General features: G+C 38.8%; 1 protein-coding gene across 1 annotated transcript in view; it reads right to left on the bottom strand.

Moving 5' to 3' along the window:
• obscnb (obscurin, cytoskeletal calmodulin and titin-interacting RhoGEF b) overlaps positions 1–14,564 on the bottom strand; it is an 821,414-nt gene that overhangs the window by 124,871 nt on the left and 681,979 nt on the right. The window contains exons 95-96 of the mRNA XM_060825732.1: positions 8,851–8,893; positions 5,304–6,875 (exon numbers count right to left, since the gene is read on the bottom strand). Coding sequence (XP_060681715.1) covers positions 5,304–6,875; positions 8,851–8,893 — 1,615 coding nt within the window. The remainder of the gene's footprint in view (positions 1–5,303; positions 6,876–8,850; positions 8,894–14,564) is intronic.

The following is a 14,564-nucleotide window of genomic DNA, read 5'->3' as shown; positions in this document are numbered from 1 at the left end:
GGGCTGGTGAGACCTGTGAACCTTACGAGGGAGTCACAGAGAGAATTTCAGATTTCAGATGGCAGCTGAGAGTCAACCATGTTGCTGTGGATCTGGACTCACATGTAGGCTAGATGGTTATTTTCCCCCAACAACTGTTTCATGGTTAACAGTAGATTCTGAATCAGACATTTTAAAAATTGAATTCAAATTTCACCATCTGCCATGGCAGAATTTGAATCTGGGTCCCCTGAGCATTAGCTGAATTTCTAGATTAATATTCGAAATAGATGAAGGGTTTTTGCCCAAAACGTCGGTTTTCCTGCTCCTCAGATGCTGCCTGACCTGCTGTGCTTTTCCAGCACCACTCTAATCTAGACTTTGGTTTCCAGCATCTGCAGTCCTTGTTTTTACCTTTCTAGATTAATAGTCTAGTGATAATATCACCAGGCCATTGTCTCCTGTAAAATAAACAAAAACAGAACTAAACGAAACATATAATTCTACTAGTTGAAAATCTAACACCCCCTTTAAAACTCCAAACATACAAGTAGACAGACACGTACAAACAAAAAAATGGTGTTACAGGTGGAGTGAAATAAATTTGGGAACAGTTCAATAGCAATAATCCACAGGATTTAATGAGATGTTTTTTTTTACTTAAGACATTCTGTTTTCCAATCTCCTTTCTGGATTCTTTCACTTGTTCGCAAGAGGTACAGGTCAACTTATACACTAAATTATAAAGTCTTTGAGCTATAGGTGAAAGGCAATACCTTACATCAATGATGGAAGAAGGTAACTGCTTTTGTCAGGTTTTAGTTACCTTTACTGCAGGGAGATAGACTGCTACTTCAGCAGTTTGGAGATTTTGGGTCCCTCTATCCAAGTTGTTTACCGGTCCACAAGCTAATAAGGAATTTTCATTAGGGTGACAATTTCTGGCATCTACAACATTTGCGAAAAAAAACAAACAGTAATCTGTTTCTGGACAAATCTTCACACATATCGCAGTGTATTTCTCTCCTCCCCCTGCGCTTACAAAGCAACATTGTAAACACAACTCACTCAATCACAAAATTTCTATAGTGCGGAAAGAGGCCATTTGGCCCATTGAGTCTGGACAGACCCTCCAAAGAACATCCCACCCAGACCAGGCACCCCACCATTGCCCCTTACCTCGCATTACCATGGCTAACCCATTTAGTCTTCATATGTTCTGAAAGGTTCTAAACAGCACCTGAAATGTTAACTCTGCTTTTTCTCCACAGATGCTGCTGGATCTGCTTAGCTTTTCCAGAAATTTCTCATTTTGTTTCAAGTCCTGCTTATTCCAGAGGTGTGTCACAACATCTCTGGATAGGTTGATTAAAAAAAATCTTCGAGTAAAAAATGAGGTCTGCAGATGCTGGAGATCACAGCTGCAAATGTGTTGCTGGTCAAAGCACAGCAGGTTAGGCAGCATCTCAGGAATAGAGAATTCGACGTTTCGAGCATAAGCCCTTCCACCAGCAACACATTTGCAGCTGATTAAAAAAAATGTCTATTATCAGTTTATGGGTCTAAGAAGTTTTGTAAGGGCTCATGTGGCACAGCGGTAGTATTTCTACTTTTGGGCTCTTGGTCCGATAGTGAGAGTATCCATGATTTACTTCACCTCATCCACTCTGCTCCCCTCCACGTATCTGCAGCTGTCTCTCTCCTTTGGAAGTTTTGATTGTCATCACTGTGAGACCAAAAATCTGAGCGCTGTACTCCGATTACCCGCTATTGTCTTCCAGGTGCTCAGCTGGACCCCACAATAATATATGGAAGCCTTTCCCTTTTCAACGTCCCCCTCAATATCAACAGGCTAATGACTCAACAACTGTATAGTCTGAGAATGTAAAAGATCACTCTCCCCACAATTTGTGAGTATTCAATTGCACTTGTGTGCCACAAACTGATGCCCTCTCAGCCTTGCTCCCGTTATGAGTTTTTGTAAGGTGATGATGTGGCCATGACTAGGCCATTGCTGCGTTGGTAAAAATAAGGACTGCAGATGCTGGAAACCAGAGTCTAGATGAGAGTGGTGCTGGAAAAGCACAGCAGGTTAGGTAGCATCCGAGGAGCAGGAAGATTGACATTTTGGGCAAAAGCCCTTCATCAGGGATAGAGGCAGGGTGCCTGCAGGGTGGAGAGATAAAGGAGAGAGGGGTGGGGGTGGGGCGAAAGTAGCATACGGTACAATAGGTGAATGGGGGTGGGAATGGAAGTGATAGGTCAGAGAGGAGTTTGGGGGAAGGTAGTTAATAGTACAATGGGTGAATGGGGGTGGGGATGAAGGTGATAGGTCGGGGGGGTGGAGTGGATAGGTGGGAAGGGAGATAGGCAGGTAGAACAGGTCATGGAGACAGAGCTGAGCTGGAAGGTTGGAACTGGGGTGAGGTGGGGGAAGGGGAAGTGAGGAAACTGGTGAAGTCCACATTGATGCCCTGGGGTTGAAGTGTTCTGAGGCGGAAGATGCGGCATTCTTCCTCCAGGCGTCGGTGGTGAGGGAGCAGCGGTGGAGGAGGCCCAGGGCCTGCATGTCCTCGGCTGAGTGGGAGAGGGAGTTGAAATGTTGGGCCACAGTGCGGTGGGGTTGATTGGTGCGGGTGTCCCGGAGATATTCCCTGAAGTGCTCTGCTAGGAGGCGTCCTGTCTCCCAAATGTAGAGGAGACTGCATTGGGAGCAACAGATACAATGAATGATATTGGTGGATGTGCAGGTAAAACTTTGATGCAAGTGGAAGGCTCCTTTGGGGCCATGGATGGAGGTGAGGGCAGAGGTGTGGGCCCAGGTTTTGCAATTCCTGGCAGGGGAAGGTGCATCTTGGGGGGGGGGGGGGGGGGTTGTTGGAAGGGAAACATCTGGCTCAGTGAGACAACCCAGCACCAGCTCTGTCTAGAAAAATTACACATGGTTTCTACATTTATTAATGAACAACAGTGCATGTACTTTGGTAAAGACTCAGTTAGGAAGGGAATATACAGATCATCTAAACTCAAATTTCTTTCTGTTTCATTTCAAATGAAACTTTTGACTTACACATGAAACATTTAGCTTTGAATGTTCTTTTCAAGTCATTCCTACAGATACATATTTATTGAAAGTTAATTGACATGACAAGTTTAGTGCTGAAACTAGACTTTATTAAGGGGTTTAAACATGCACACAGAAATCAAGAGACACACTTTAAACTTTTATACACTATATATATCTAAAATATATTATCCCCTTACAAAACATACAAGTATGCATCAAACATTTCAAGCTTTTTTTGAACACAGACTGTACAAGGTACATTACTCAATAGATTTGAGGGTACTAATTTGTCAAAGATAATGTATATTGCACAACCTTTTTTTTCTCAAGGTGCAGTACTGTCATTGCTGCAGTAGGTTCTTCTTTGAAAGAACCTTCTTATTTTCTGATTGTTTCAAGATTTGCAAATTTTGGCATGCAATCAAGTTTCATACAGCAATCTCTACACTGGAGCTCACCACCTCAAAGCTGGTATTTTCTGATGTAATTTAGAATTCATGTTGCATCAAAATGACAAGTCTTCTAGTGGCCCAAAAGAAAACTGCATCTGTTCTAATACACATCACCACACGTCCTTTTAAGAGACTACAGCATAGAGAGCACACATAACAAAATGTCCTGCACATTCTGCACTTAATTCACATTAATGGAAGAACCTATAATCTCTACTAAAATCTCCCAATCCAAGATTTTAAAAAACTATCTGACTGGAGAAGTCATTTTGTTGGATACTGCAGTTAGTTCTTAATTCAAACATAGCAGTATTAGGAATACCTAAATAAACTTCAACCAGGAAAGTAGGTAAATAAATAAACACATCCAAACCGTATCTTTGCTTTTGGAATAGTCAACATATAATTAAAAGAAATTTAAATGTTATAGCCTTTGATAAATCACTTCTGCAACTTAACAAAGAACTTTTTTTTCTGTAGAGTTGATGACTTGATAATATGTTTTAAAAAGACAGTCAGCAAACTAACACTTCAAAAGTAAAAATGCAACCCTCTTCCAAAAAAGGTAACTCTGTTGCATTGAATCATATTCCATTTTTAAACTATTTTCTTCAAATTCTTCTATTAAATATGGCAAATAGAAACAACAGAATGTCTGTATCAGAAAATTAAATGTCTTCTGCGGAAAATGTGTACATTTTTAACATGTACTAATATTATATGTCATTCAGATAATATTGAGGAAGGTACATGTTGATAACCAAACTGACTGATTCTTAGTGTACAAAACTCAAGATCGCAACACATTTCCCATTCTCTAAGATAAACTGGGAGAAAATAATGAAATTGTACTGTGGAGAAGATGACTTCAGCTTTGGGACCAAATTTTGTATAGTCTGCCTCAGACAAATATACAAATGTTCTTTGTTAAGCAAAGCTTATCATACCACATTAATTCCCCATTATCTAATATTTCTATACTCTGATAAACTTTCCTTTATTTCCCCTTTTTTGAAAAGTTGGGGATAACAAATACATTATCTGGAGGTCCTGTGATAAATAACTTCTGCATAAATAGTGCATGTTTGCCTCATAGCTTGAGCAAATTTTCCAAAAACGATTGCACATTACAAACCCTTAACATACTTCTGTTAAGAAACTGATAAAAGAAGTGCTCAATAGCACAAGTAGAATTGAGATGAAATTGCAGCAAAAATACAAAATTGATTTCTACATGCTTTGAGATTTTTTCATGGTTAGATTTAGCAATTATTCTACAAGAGACAATAAAATGTTGTCTGTTGTCAATTTCAGCAAAAATGATCTGCCATATTGGCAAAATGAGACCAATCTTTTCAAAATAATAAAGCAAGGTAATTTCTGTTCTTTCAAATTAGATGTTCTAACACATTATAACATTGTGCATAAGTGTCACAATCCCTATGTGTACTCCAGAATTGTTGATAATTCGTCATATGATAAAGAACTCAGTGATGTTATCACACTTAGTGATACAAAATATCCTGTCAGTTTGATTAGTCTATTGCAAGTCTCAATTACAAAGAGAACATTTGAATAACTTAAATTATATTCTTTGGAGAACTGATATCATGAAGAGGACCACAAAATTTGAAGCAGTCTAATAACAATACATTTACATTTATTATAAATTTGGAAGCCCAACTACTTTATTGAATTTTACTAGAGGTTCTTTCTCTAAATTGTTCTCCCTTAAGACTAGAATTACTTTCATTTCTTCCATTGCTATATTTCATCATAAACAAGGTCAGATGTCCCCTCATTACTTTTTAAGTTTATCATGGCTGCTCTTGCTGGCCTCTTCTGTTGAGTCTTTCTTATTGATATGTAAAGTAACAGTTTCTCCATAGTTAAGAGTTCTCGTAGAAACTTCAGTTTTAAAGCTTGGTTGACCACTATCCACAGAACATTGCACTTCAGTACAAAAAGATGTTTTTAATTCAAATGGTGGTTTCTTCTCCACTGCTGTTGAGGAGTGAATAACTGATTCAGCACATGATCCACTGACATGTACTGATAAATTTGATGGTCGCATTGAATGCATTTCCGTTACCCGAGATGTTGACGTGAACATGCTTCCAGGTCGTTGATCTCCAAACTGATGCAAATAACTTGGTTTCCTCTTAGTTACAACTGGTTTCCCGACATTAAGTAAAACTGGTTTGCCAATTGTAGGTTCACTTATTTCTGCCTGCAGAACAGAAATTTCGCATGGCTCATTGGAACATGTGGCTGATGAAAATTCTTGGTCAACTGAATCCTCAGATTTGTAGGTTTCTCCTTGGGCAGGAATGTAGTCTTCAAGGTCTTCCAAAGTTAACAACTTGCCATTATAAGTCAAAATTTTAGTGTCCCTGTTCACTAGATCATCATTGCCGGATTCAGGGGGCTCATCAATAATGACATATTCATCTTCTATATCTATTTCTTCTTCATGTTTTGGCTTGACTTCCTCCATTTCATCACCAGACGTATCCAATGGAAGATCCACAACAGCCAAAGTAGGTTCTGTTTTAATATCAGATAGATTTCTGAGTGATAGCTGTTCAGCATCCATGGGTTCAGGTGTTTCAAAACTTAACATTACAGTTTCACCTACAAGTGCAACAAGTGGTGTTTCTACTTCCAGCTGTTGAGTATTTGATTTGTATTGATCTTCAGTTATGCTTGGCTGAATATCGTATTCATTCACTGCATGAGCAGATACTCTATAAGAATCATCAGTAAAGTGGTCTGATATACAGTCAGGATTAATGCCATCTGATGTGGTAGGTTGAATTTCTACTGTAGTCTCAGGATTACAGATAAGAGACTGAACACCTTCATTGGTTAGATTTTCTTCTGAAACTGAAGATCGCATTTGTTCCACTAGATTATTGTTTGAGTTGTTTATGTTCGGGTCAGTCCTTAGAGGTTGCTTAGGTCTTGGGCTTGAAGATCTATGTCTCCTCTGTCTTTGCTCAGATAAGCTGTGGGTAGAAGGGGAAGCTGATCTCTTCCTCTCAGGTTTTGAACTTTGCTTAACTTTGAATTCAATTACTTCTTCAACTTCTATCCAGCTTGGTTTTTGTTCTTGTACCTTAGTTTCTACAAAAACATGCCTTGCAGTTGCACCTTGTTCTTCTGGTTCTGTTATCATAAGTGCAGGAATGGGTGGCTTTTTCAGAGGGGTTTCTTTGGATTCAGGCTGAGTTTTAGGAGCTGGCCTTTTGGGTCTAGCTGAGAAAGATGTTTCCGGTACTGTTTCCTGTGGTCTTGGTGATCTTGCAGGAGAGATACTTGAAGATGTGCGCCGTTTAACCTTTGGGCTCTTGACTACTGTTGTTATAGTCTCCTCACTAATCATGAAAAAATGTTTTCACAATTTAAACATCAGAAGGATCCCATTGTCCACATTGTACAAAATACATCATTAGCTTTGATGCAGACAGACTTTCGATTAATTGGTGAGCAGAACAAGTGCAAGTACCAACAAGATGCAGAAAATTTTATATCACATCAATGCACTGCAGTAATGTTATATAGCAATTAAAAACATGCCTGTTAGTGAAACCTGAACCTATTTACTTCAGGTACAAAATGCTGACATGCTTATTCCAATTAAACAGGAGGAGGACAACCTCAATGGTAACTGTTGTGCGTTCTGTCAACTTATACTTTTGGCTACAATTTAAATTTACTGCATTAATATAATGCTTCAACCTAAAAGGGAATATAGTCGGTACGACACAAAAGGAGATCTGAATAGTTTAAAAATGTAATTAACATGCAGGTTCCTTCCCCAACAACTATGAACTGACTAACTTAGCTTGCATGACTAGAACATCAACTAGTACTGCATTTCTGACATGAGTGTGCAAATGGTGGAAGAAGCAACATCAACACACTTCATTAAGTACAGTTAATATGAGAAATAGGAATTTATAGGTTATAATACACATAATTTCCTATCACGTTATATCCATGATATATTATGCCAACTGAACAAGTTTATTTGACGAAAAAGCTATTTGGTTATAATAATTGAATACAACTTTCAATTGCATGGTGATATTCTACATGAGTTTCTAAACATAATATAAACCCTGATATTTGATTCTGGATTTGAAACCATTTTTAATAATTATAAGATTGCAGTTATTGTTTTATTTGATTTTAGCATTTGTTGGATTCTAGTAATAAGTGTAATTCATTTAGATGAACCATGTTATTAGTAGTACTGAACAGTTACTGATTGGTATACAATTACTATGAATTTTTCAAAATAATTTTTAACAATCAATTCTTGAGAAATTATGCAGTTAACATATTGCAATCAATCAATAGTGTAACTATTAATTCAGATTCAATTTTAGGAAACAGTATTGGAGTTTAACTTTGAATCACACAGACAGCAAATTCATATGAAATATATAGTTACTGAGCTGTTTTGCACTTAGTACTTCAATCAAAAAATTTAATGGTCATCAATAATTACATTCAAATACACAAGAAGGCAGAAAGGAGCTAGTATTCAGAAACATTGAGTTCTGAACATTTTGCCTAAGAGCAATCTTGACAGTAACATAATTTTAAAACTTGTGCCAATTGTGTAAAGCCAAATTGCTTACACTAAACTAATTCTTCTTTATCAGAAAATCAAATTAATATTAAGAAATATTTCAGATGTTGCCTTTTTGAAGCATATGGAAACCATGAATCTTAATTACCAAAAATGATGAGTTTTTGCATATGAGGTTAACACAAAATTATGTACACAACAGTACAAGCCCTGCATACATCCACCACGACACTGGCGGTCTGTCTGTTATTCCCAACCACCAATAGATTCTTCCCAGATCACCATTCGATGTTCCACCATGACTACGAGACTGTGACAGCTCCTAAATGTGCTTGGGAAGCTCCTAGTACAATTTCTTGAACTCCTTCAAAATATCCACCTGCTTTTGTAGGCATTTGCCATATGAAAAGACTTTCCACCCAAAAGGTCTCAAGCCCGTCAATTATGCTACTTAGAGTAGGAACCTTACTTGAAGAGACTCTGCAGTTAAATTCTGAAGGACATTCAGGAAAGCATTTCTGCTCGATTTCTGACTTCATATAATTCACGTCCCCTAGCCCAACATGCCCTAGCTCCCCAAACTTTGTTTCTAGGAGAAGTTCTTGAGTCAACTGAACTGTAATTATGACAAACATTGACATGCACAGGAAAGCAGTAACTATTTGCAAGTACAAGGTGATGTCATCAAGCATGCGGTGAGATGGACAAACATGATAGCTGACATAGCAGTAATGAAGAAACTAAGCACTTACATGATGATGGTTTTCTTGGGAACTTTAGTCTCTTGTTCAGTGACTACAAGAAACAGGATGAAAAGCGTGGAATCAGAAATGAACAAGCTGAAATGATGGAATCCACTCTTGCAGTCACTGCCATGATAAAACCATATTGCCACCTTATCATTTATTCCCACAAGAATCAAGTACTGGGATTCTATAAATTCACTTTTGTCTGTTTTTTCTTGACTGAGCAGTGTCTAGTTGCATTTCTGCATGCTAAACAAATGGTAACATTCTATTAAAGTAGCAATCAAGGGAAACAGATGATGTTTATATGGTTTACAGTTGTTCCTGAAAATAATCAGTGATAGAAGAGTAGAATATTACTTAAATGGAGCAAATAACTTGAGTATTGCTGAAAACAGACACGTTTTGATTAAGCTTTTTGTCTTGTATTCATCAGAACATTCACAAGTATCAATGTAAAGTTGGACAATATTTTAATATATTTTGAGAAAAACGTGCTGATTGTGGATTCTGCCAATCAATCAGCATCTTGTATACCTATGTTAAAAAATATTGTTGCCCCCTACATTGCATTCTTGTGAGTGTCGTGATGAGTGCAAGGCAAAAAGTTTTGCCAACAGGTGTCCTTTCAAAGCAATACTTATATTTAACATTATTAAAATGTTATCATTCATGCAGGTTGTGTACAAATAATAGACCAGTGTTACTTCAGTATAAATCCAATTTGAATAGTGTGGCCTCCAAACTCTTAGGCAATTTGCAGGAACACAATACTATCAAATGGAAACTGCAGGGGGTGCAAGGTTCATACTGTCCCTTTTCAAAAAATGATTAATGGAATATGGATGCTCCTGGCATTTATTGCCTAGCCCTAATTGCCCTTGAACTGAATGATTTGCTAGGTTATTTAAAAGGGCAGTTAAAAGTCAACCATATTGCTGAGGGTTTGGTGTCCTGTGTCTGCCATATCAGGTGCGGACGGCACATTTCCTTTTGTAATCACTTAAGTGAATCAGATGTATTTGTAAAACAATTGATGACAGTTGTCATGGTCACCTTTACTAAAACTAGTTTTATATTTTTTTCAAGCTGCAGTGGGACTTGAACCCCAGAGCATTAGCCTGGATCTGTAGAGTACTATTTAGTAAACTACCTTACATCACCATTTCCCCTGAAGATTATTAATTTCATCTATAATATTTAATATTAATCACAAGCTAACTACTAGCTCCAAACTCTTTGGATGTCATGGACTCAATTTCAAATTTGGGTCAGAAAGCTGAAGTCCATGTAATTTCTGTGACCCAACACGACTTTACTCACATGATACTATTTTTAAATGTTAATGTATTAATTGGACAGGATGTGAGTTTGGGACCCAATCAGTGGAGCTGATTGTCTCCTATAAATGTAAGCATCTGCAGCATGTGAGCGGTAAAGACACACTGCAGTTATGATAGAGCAATACCTTGGAGGACCTACAGCATACAAGTTTGAGAACATGTACGTACATCCAAATTAGAGGTAATCAACGTATTCAGTGCAAAGATCACCAAGTCCTGATACTTCTTAGTGTATAACAAAAACTGACACTTTGCCCTGCTCTGAACCATGTGCACTAATGAACACCAGATGGTTCAGGTTTGGCGAAACCCCATTTGAGAATTACATTTCCAATCTCCCAATATTCCTAAAGGAGTAAATGGCACACAACTGGAGGCAATGGGTTCACTAATTACCACATAATCCTCCACACCTTTTAAAACTGGAGCCTATCATAGAAGCATCAAATCCAAATCCATTCTACAGAAACATGATTTGCTCATAAATGATACTGATTGTGCTGGTAATTTACAGTCCAGTCCATTGGTATGGATTTTATCTGCCTTCAGCTGGGAATAAAACTCAAAATGTGTTGTTAGAGCTACCAGCTCATTATGTCTGTAACATTGTCAGACCTATTTGGAAAGATGCTTGGAAGTCCGAAGCATCTGTCTATTTTGGATACGACATATTGAAAGCAGGGTCCTAAAGTATAAATATGGCCCTGAGGATATTTTAGGTCTAAGTGGTTAAAGCCTATGCAATACAAATTGCAATCGATTCCATGAATGATAGAACCAAACACAACCATTGAAAAAATGGTTTTGTGGGGCCATAAAGAGATTTTATTCATTAGTTGAATGTGGGCTTCGTAGACTAGTCCAGCATTTACTGCTCACCCCAATTGTTCTTGTGAGCTTCTTTAACTGCTACAATCCATTTAGTGCAGGTGCACTCACAATGTGTGCATGTGTATATATGTGTGTTTGTGAAGGGGGCAGAGTGACCAATGACACTAAAGCAATGGTGATATATTTCCAAGTCAGGAGGGTGAGCGACTTGGAGGGTAATTTGCAAACAGCAGTATTACCAAGTATCTACTGCTCTTGTTCTTTGAAATGGTACTGGTTGTTTGGAAGTGCTGTGTAAGGAGTCTTGATGAATTTCTGCAACATTGTACACAATGCTGTTAATGTGTGTTGGTGATGGACGGAGTGAATGTTTGTGGATGCCAATCAAGTAGGCTGCTTTGTCCTGGACAGTGTAAATCTGACGTGTTGCTGGATTTGCATTCATCCAGAAAAGTGGGGAGCATTGCATCACACTCCAGGCTAAAGTTATATGCTTTATAATGCTCGTCAGAGTGAATTACATAAACAACTATTTCATAAATTAGTTGGTATTCAGGGTACACAGATTTAAAATAGTTTGCAGAAGAGTCACGACGGATTGAGGAGATAATGCGAAATGCAACGGATGGAAGAATAATTGAAGTAGACTCAAAGAGAGAACTTTCATAAAATTAACTTAAGTAAAAATTTTGGGACCATAGGGAAAGTGTGAGGACACAGTTTTGAACTTTTAGCAGAGGTATGATGGGTTAAATCGTTTTTTTTTATTTCCTTCAGAATAAGGTGAGTACCTTGATCGCTCTGACCAAGAAACCAGATGCTGCGACATAAAATATAAACTTTATTTTCCAGCCAGGAGGACCAAAATTACTCTTTCAGGCAAACAAGAAAAATTTCAGAGGGTCATTTTAACCTAACCGGCCAGTTGGAAGCCTGAGATTGCATGTGTAGCCTACTTGGATTTCAGCAAGACCTCTGATAATGTCCGACATGGGAGACTGATAGCAAAGGTCAGTGCACATGGGATGCAAGGAAATTTGGCAAATTGAATTCACAATTGGCTGAGTAGCAGAAAGCAAAGGGTGATGAGTTCAGGCTGTTCTTCTGATTGGAAAACTGAGTCCAGTGAAGTCCCACAGAGGTCAATGTTCTGGCCGTTGCTGTTTGTGGTTTATTTAAATGATTTACATTTGAATGTAAGAGGGTTAATCATAAGTTTGCAAACATGGCAAGAGAATATATGATAAACGGTAGGACACTCAGAAGTAATGATGATCAGAGGGATCTTGGTGTGCATATACACCAGTCCCTTAAGGCATTAGGGCAGGTCGATAAAGTGGTTAAAGAAGGCATATGGTATATTTGTCTTTATTAGCCAAGGCATACAGTTTAAGGTTAGGGATGGCATGCTGGAACTATATAAATATTGGTTAAGTTACAGCTGGAGTAATGTGTGCAATTCTGGAATCCATATTATAGAAGGGATGTGATAGGATGTGGGGGGGAGGGGTGGAGATAGGGTGGAGAGTTTCAGTTGTGAAGAGAGATTGGACAGTCTGGCATTGATTTCCTTAAAGCAGATGAGATTGAGAGGGGACATGATGAGATGTATGAAATGATAAGGGCCATAGATAAGAGTCGACAGAAATAGACACTTCCCTTGTAGGGATCAATGAAAAGGGGGATTTAGATTTAAGGTAAAGGACAGAAGGTTTAAACGAGATGTGAGGAAAAAAACCTTTTCATCCAGAGGATGGTGGGAATTTGGCACTTACTGTCTATAAGGGTGGTGGAGCCAGAAATCTCTCATAACAGTTAATAACTTCCTGTGGAAGTGGCAGATGTCGGTACATTTACAACATTGAAAAGACGTTTGGATAATTGCACAAATTGAAAAGGTTTAGAGAGATATGGGCCAGGAGCAGCCAGGTGAGACTAGTTTAGTTTGAGATTATGTACGGTACGGACTGGTTGGACCGAAGGGTCTGTTCCATGCTATACGACTCTATGACTATAAGTATGTAGATATGCATTTGTGATGCGAAGTACTGGAAAATGGAATTTGAATAGTAAAGTGGTTGTTTTTGACTGATGTGAATATGATGGGATGAAGGGCCTTTTTTTGAGAAAGTTTGCCGATGACACCAAAATTGGAGGTGTAGTGGACAGCCAAGGTTACCTCAGAGCACAACAGGATCTTAATCAGATGGGTCAATGAGTGGCAAATGTAGTTTAATTTAGATAAATGTGAGGTACTTCATTTTGGAAAGGCAAATCAGGGCAGGACTTATACACTTAATGGTAAGGTCCTGGGGAGTGTTACTGGACAAAGAGATCTTGGAGTGCAGGTTCATAGTTCCTTGAAAGTAGAGTCACAGGTAGACAAGATACCAAATAAGGCATTTGGTATGCTTACCTTTATTGCTCAGTGCATTGAGTATGGACGTTGGGAGGTCATGTTGCAGCTGTCCAGGACATTGGTTGGGCTACTATTGGAAAACTGCATTCAATTCTGGTGTCCCTGCTATAGGAAGGATGTTGTGAAACTTGAAAAGGCTCAAAAAAGATTTACAAGCATGCTGTCAAGGTTGGAGCGTTTGAGCAACAGGAAGAGGCTGAATAGGCTGGGGCTGTTTTCCCTACAGTGTCAGAGACTGAGGGGCCAAGGTCTTTTCCCCAGGGTAGCAGAGTCCAAAACTAGAGGGCCTAAGTTTAAGGTGAGAATAATACGAATTAAAAGGGACCCTAAAGAGCAATGTTTTCACACAGAGAGTGGTGTCTGTATCGAAAGAGCTGTCAGAGCAAGTGGTGGAGGCTGGTACGATTTCAACATATAAAAGGCATCTGGATGGGTATATGAATAAGAAGGGTTTAGAAAGATATGGGCCAAATGCTGGCAAATGGGATGAGATTAATTTAGGATATCTAGTTGGCATGGATGAGTTGGACTGAAGAGTCTGTTAGGTGAAAGTGAGGACTGCAGATGCTGGAGATCAGAGTCAAGATTAGAGTGGTGCTCGAAAGCACAGCAGGTCAGGCAGCATCCAAGGAGGAGGACGCTTGAAGGGCTCCTGCCCGAAACGTCGATATTCCTGCTCCTCGGATGCTGTCTGACCTGCTGTGCTTTTCCAGCACTATTCTGATGAAGAATCTGTTTCCATGCTGGACAGCTCTATAACTCTAATCTGTCTCCTTCTGAACTTGCTGTGCTCCATTCTCTCAGGTCTGAGACGCTGACACTGTTATCAGATCTAGAGGAGCTGAGGAGCTGTCGCTGCCTGCAAACTGTTTTCTTCTTTACAGGTAGTCATAGGGAGTCACAGTCATAGAATTATACAGCATAGAGACAGGCCCTTTGGCCTAACATCCTTGTGTCGACTAATAAATACCAATTACACCAGTTCCATTATCTGCACTTGGTCCATAGTGTTCTATGCTCTGGGATTTTAAGTACTCATTGAGATGCTTTTTAAATGTTGTAAGAGTATTCTATCATTCTGGTGCAGCGTGTTCCGTATATGCACCATTGTTTGGGTGAAAAAAAAT

This window comes from Hemiscyllium ocellatum, chromosome 5, assembly GCF_020745735.1.
Source record: "Hemiscyllium ocellatum isolate sHemOce1 chromosome 5, sHemOce1.pat.X.cur, whole genome shotgun sequence".
Classification (NCBI taxonomy): Eukaryota; Metazoa; Chordata; class Chondrichthyes; order Orectolobiformes; family Hemiscylliidae; genus Hemiscyllium; species Hemiscyllium ocellatum.
Note: the sequence above shows the minus strand (reverse complement) of the source record. Positions and strands in the feature narration are given on the sequence as shown.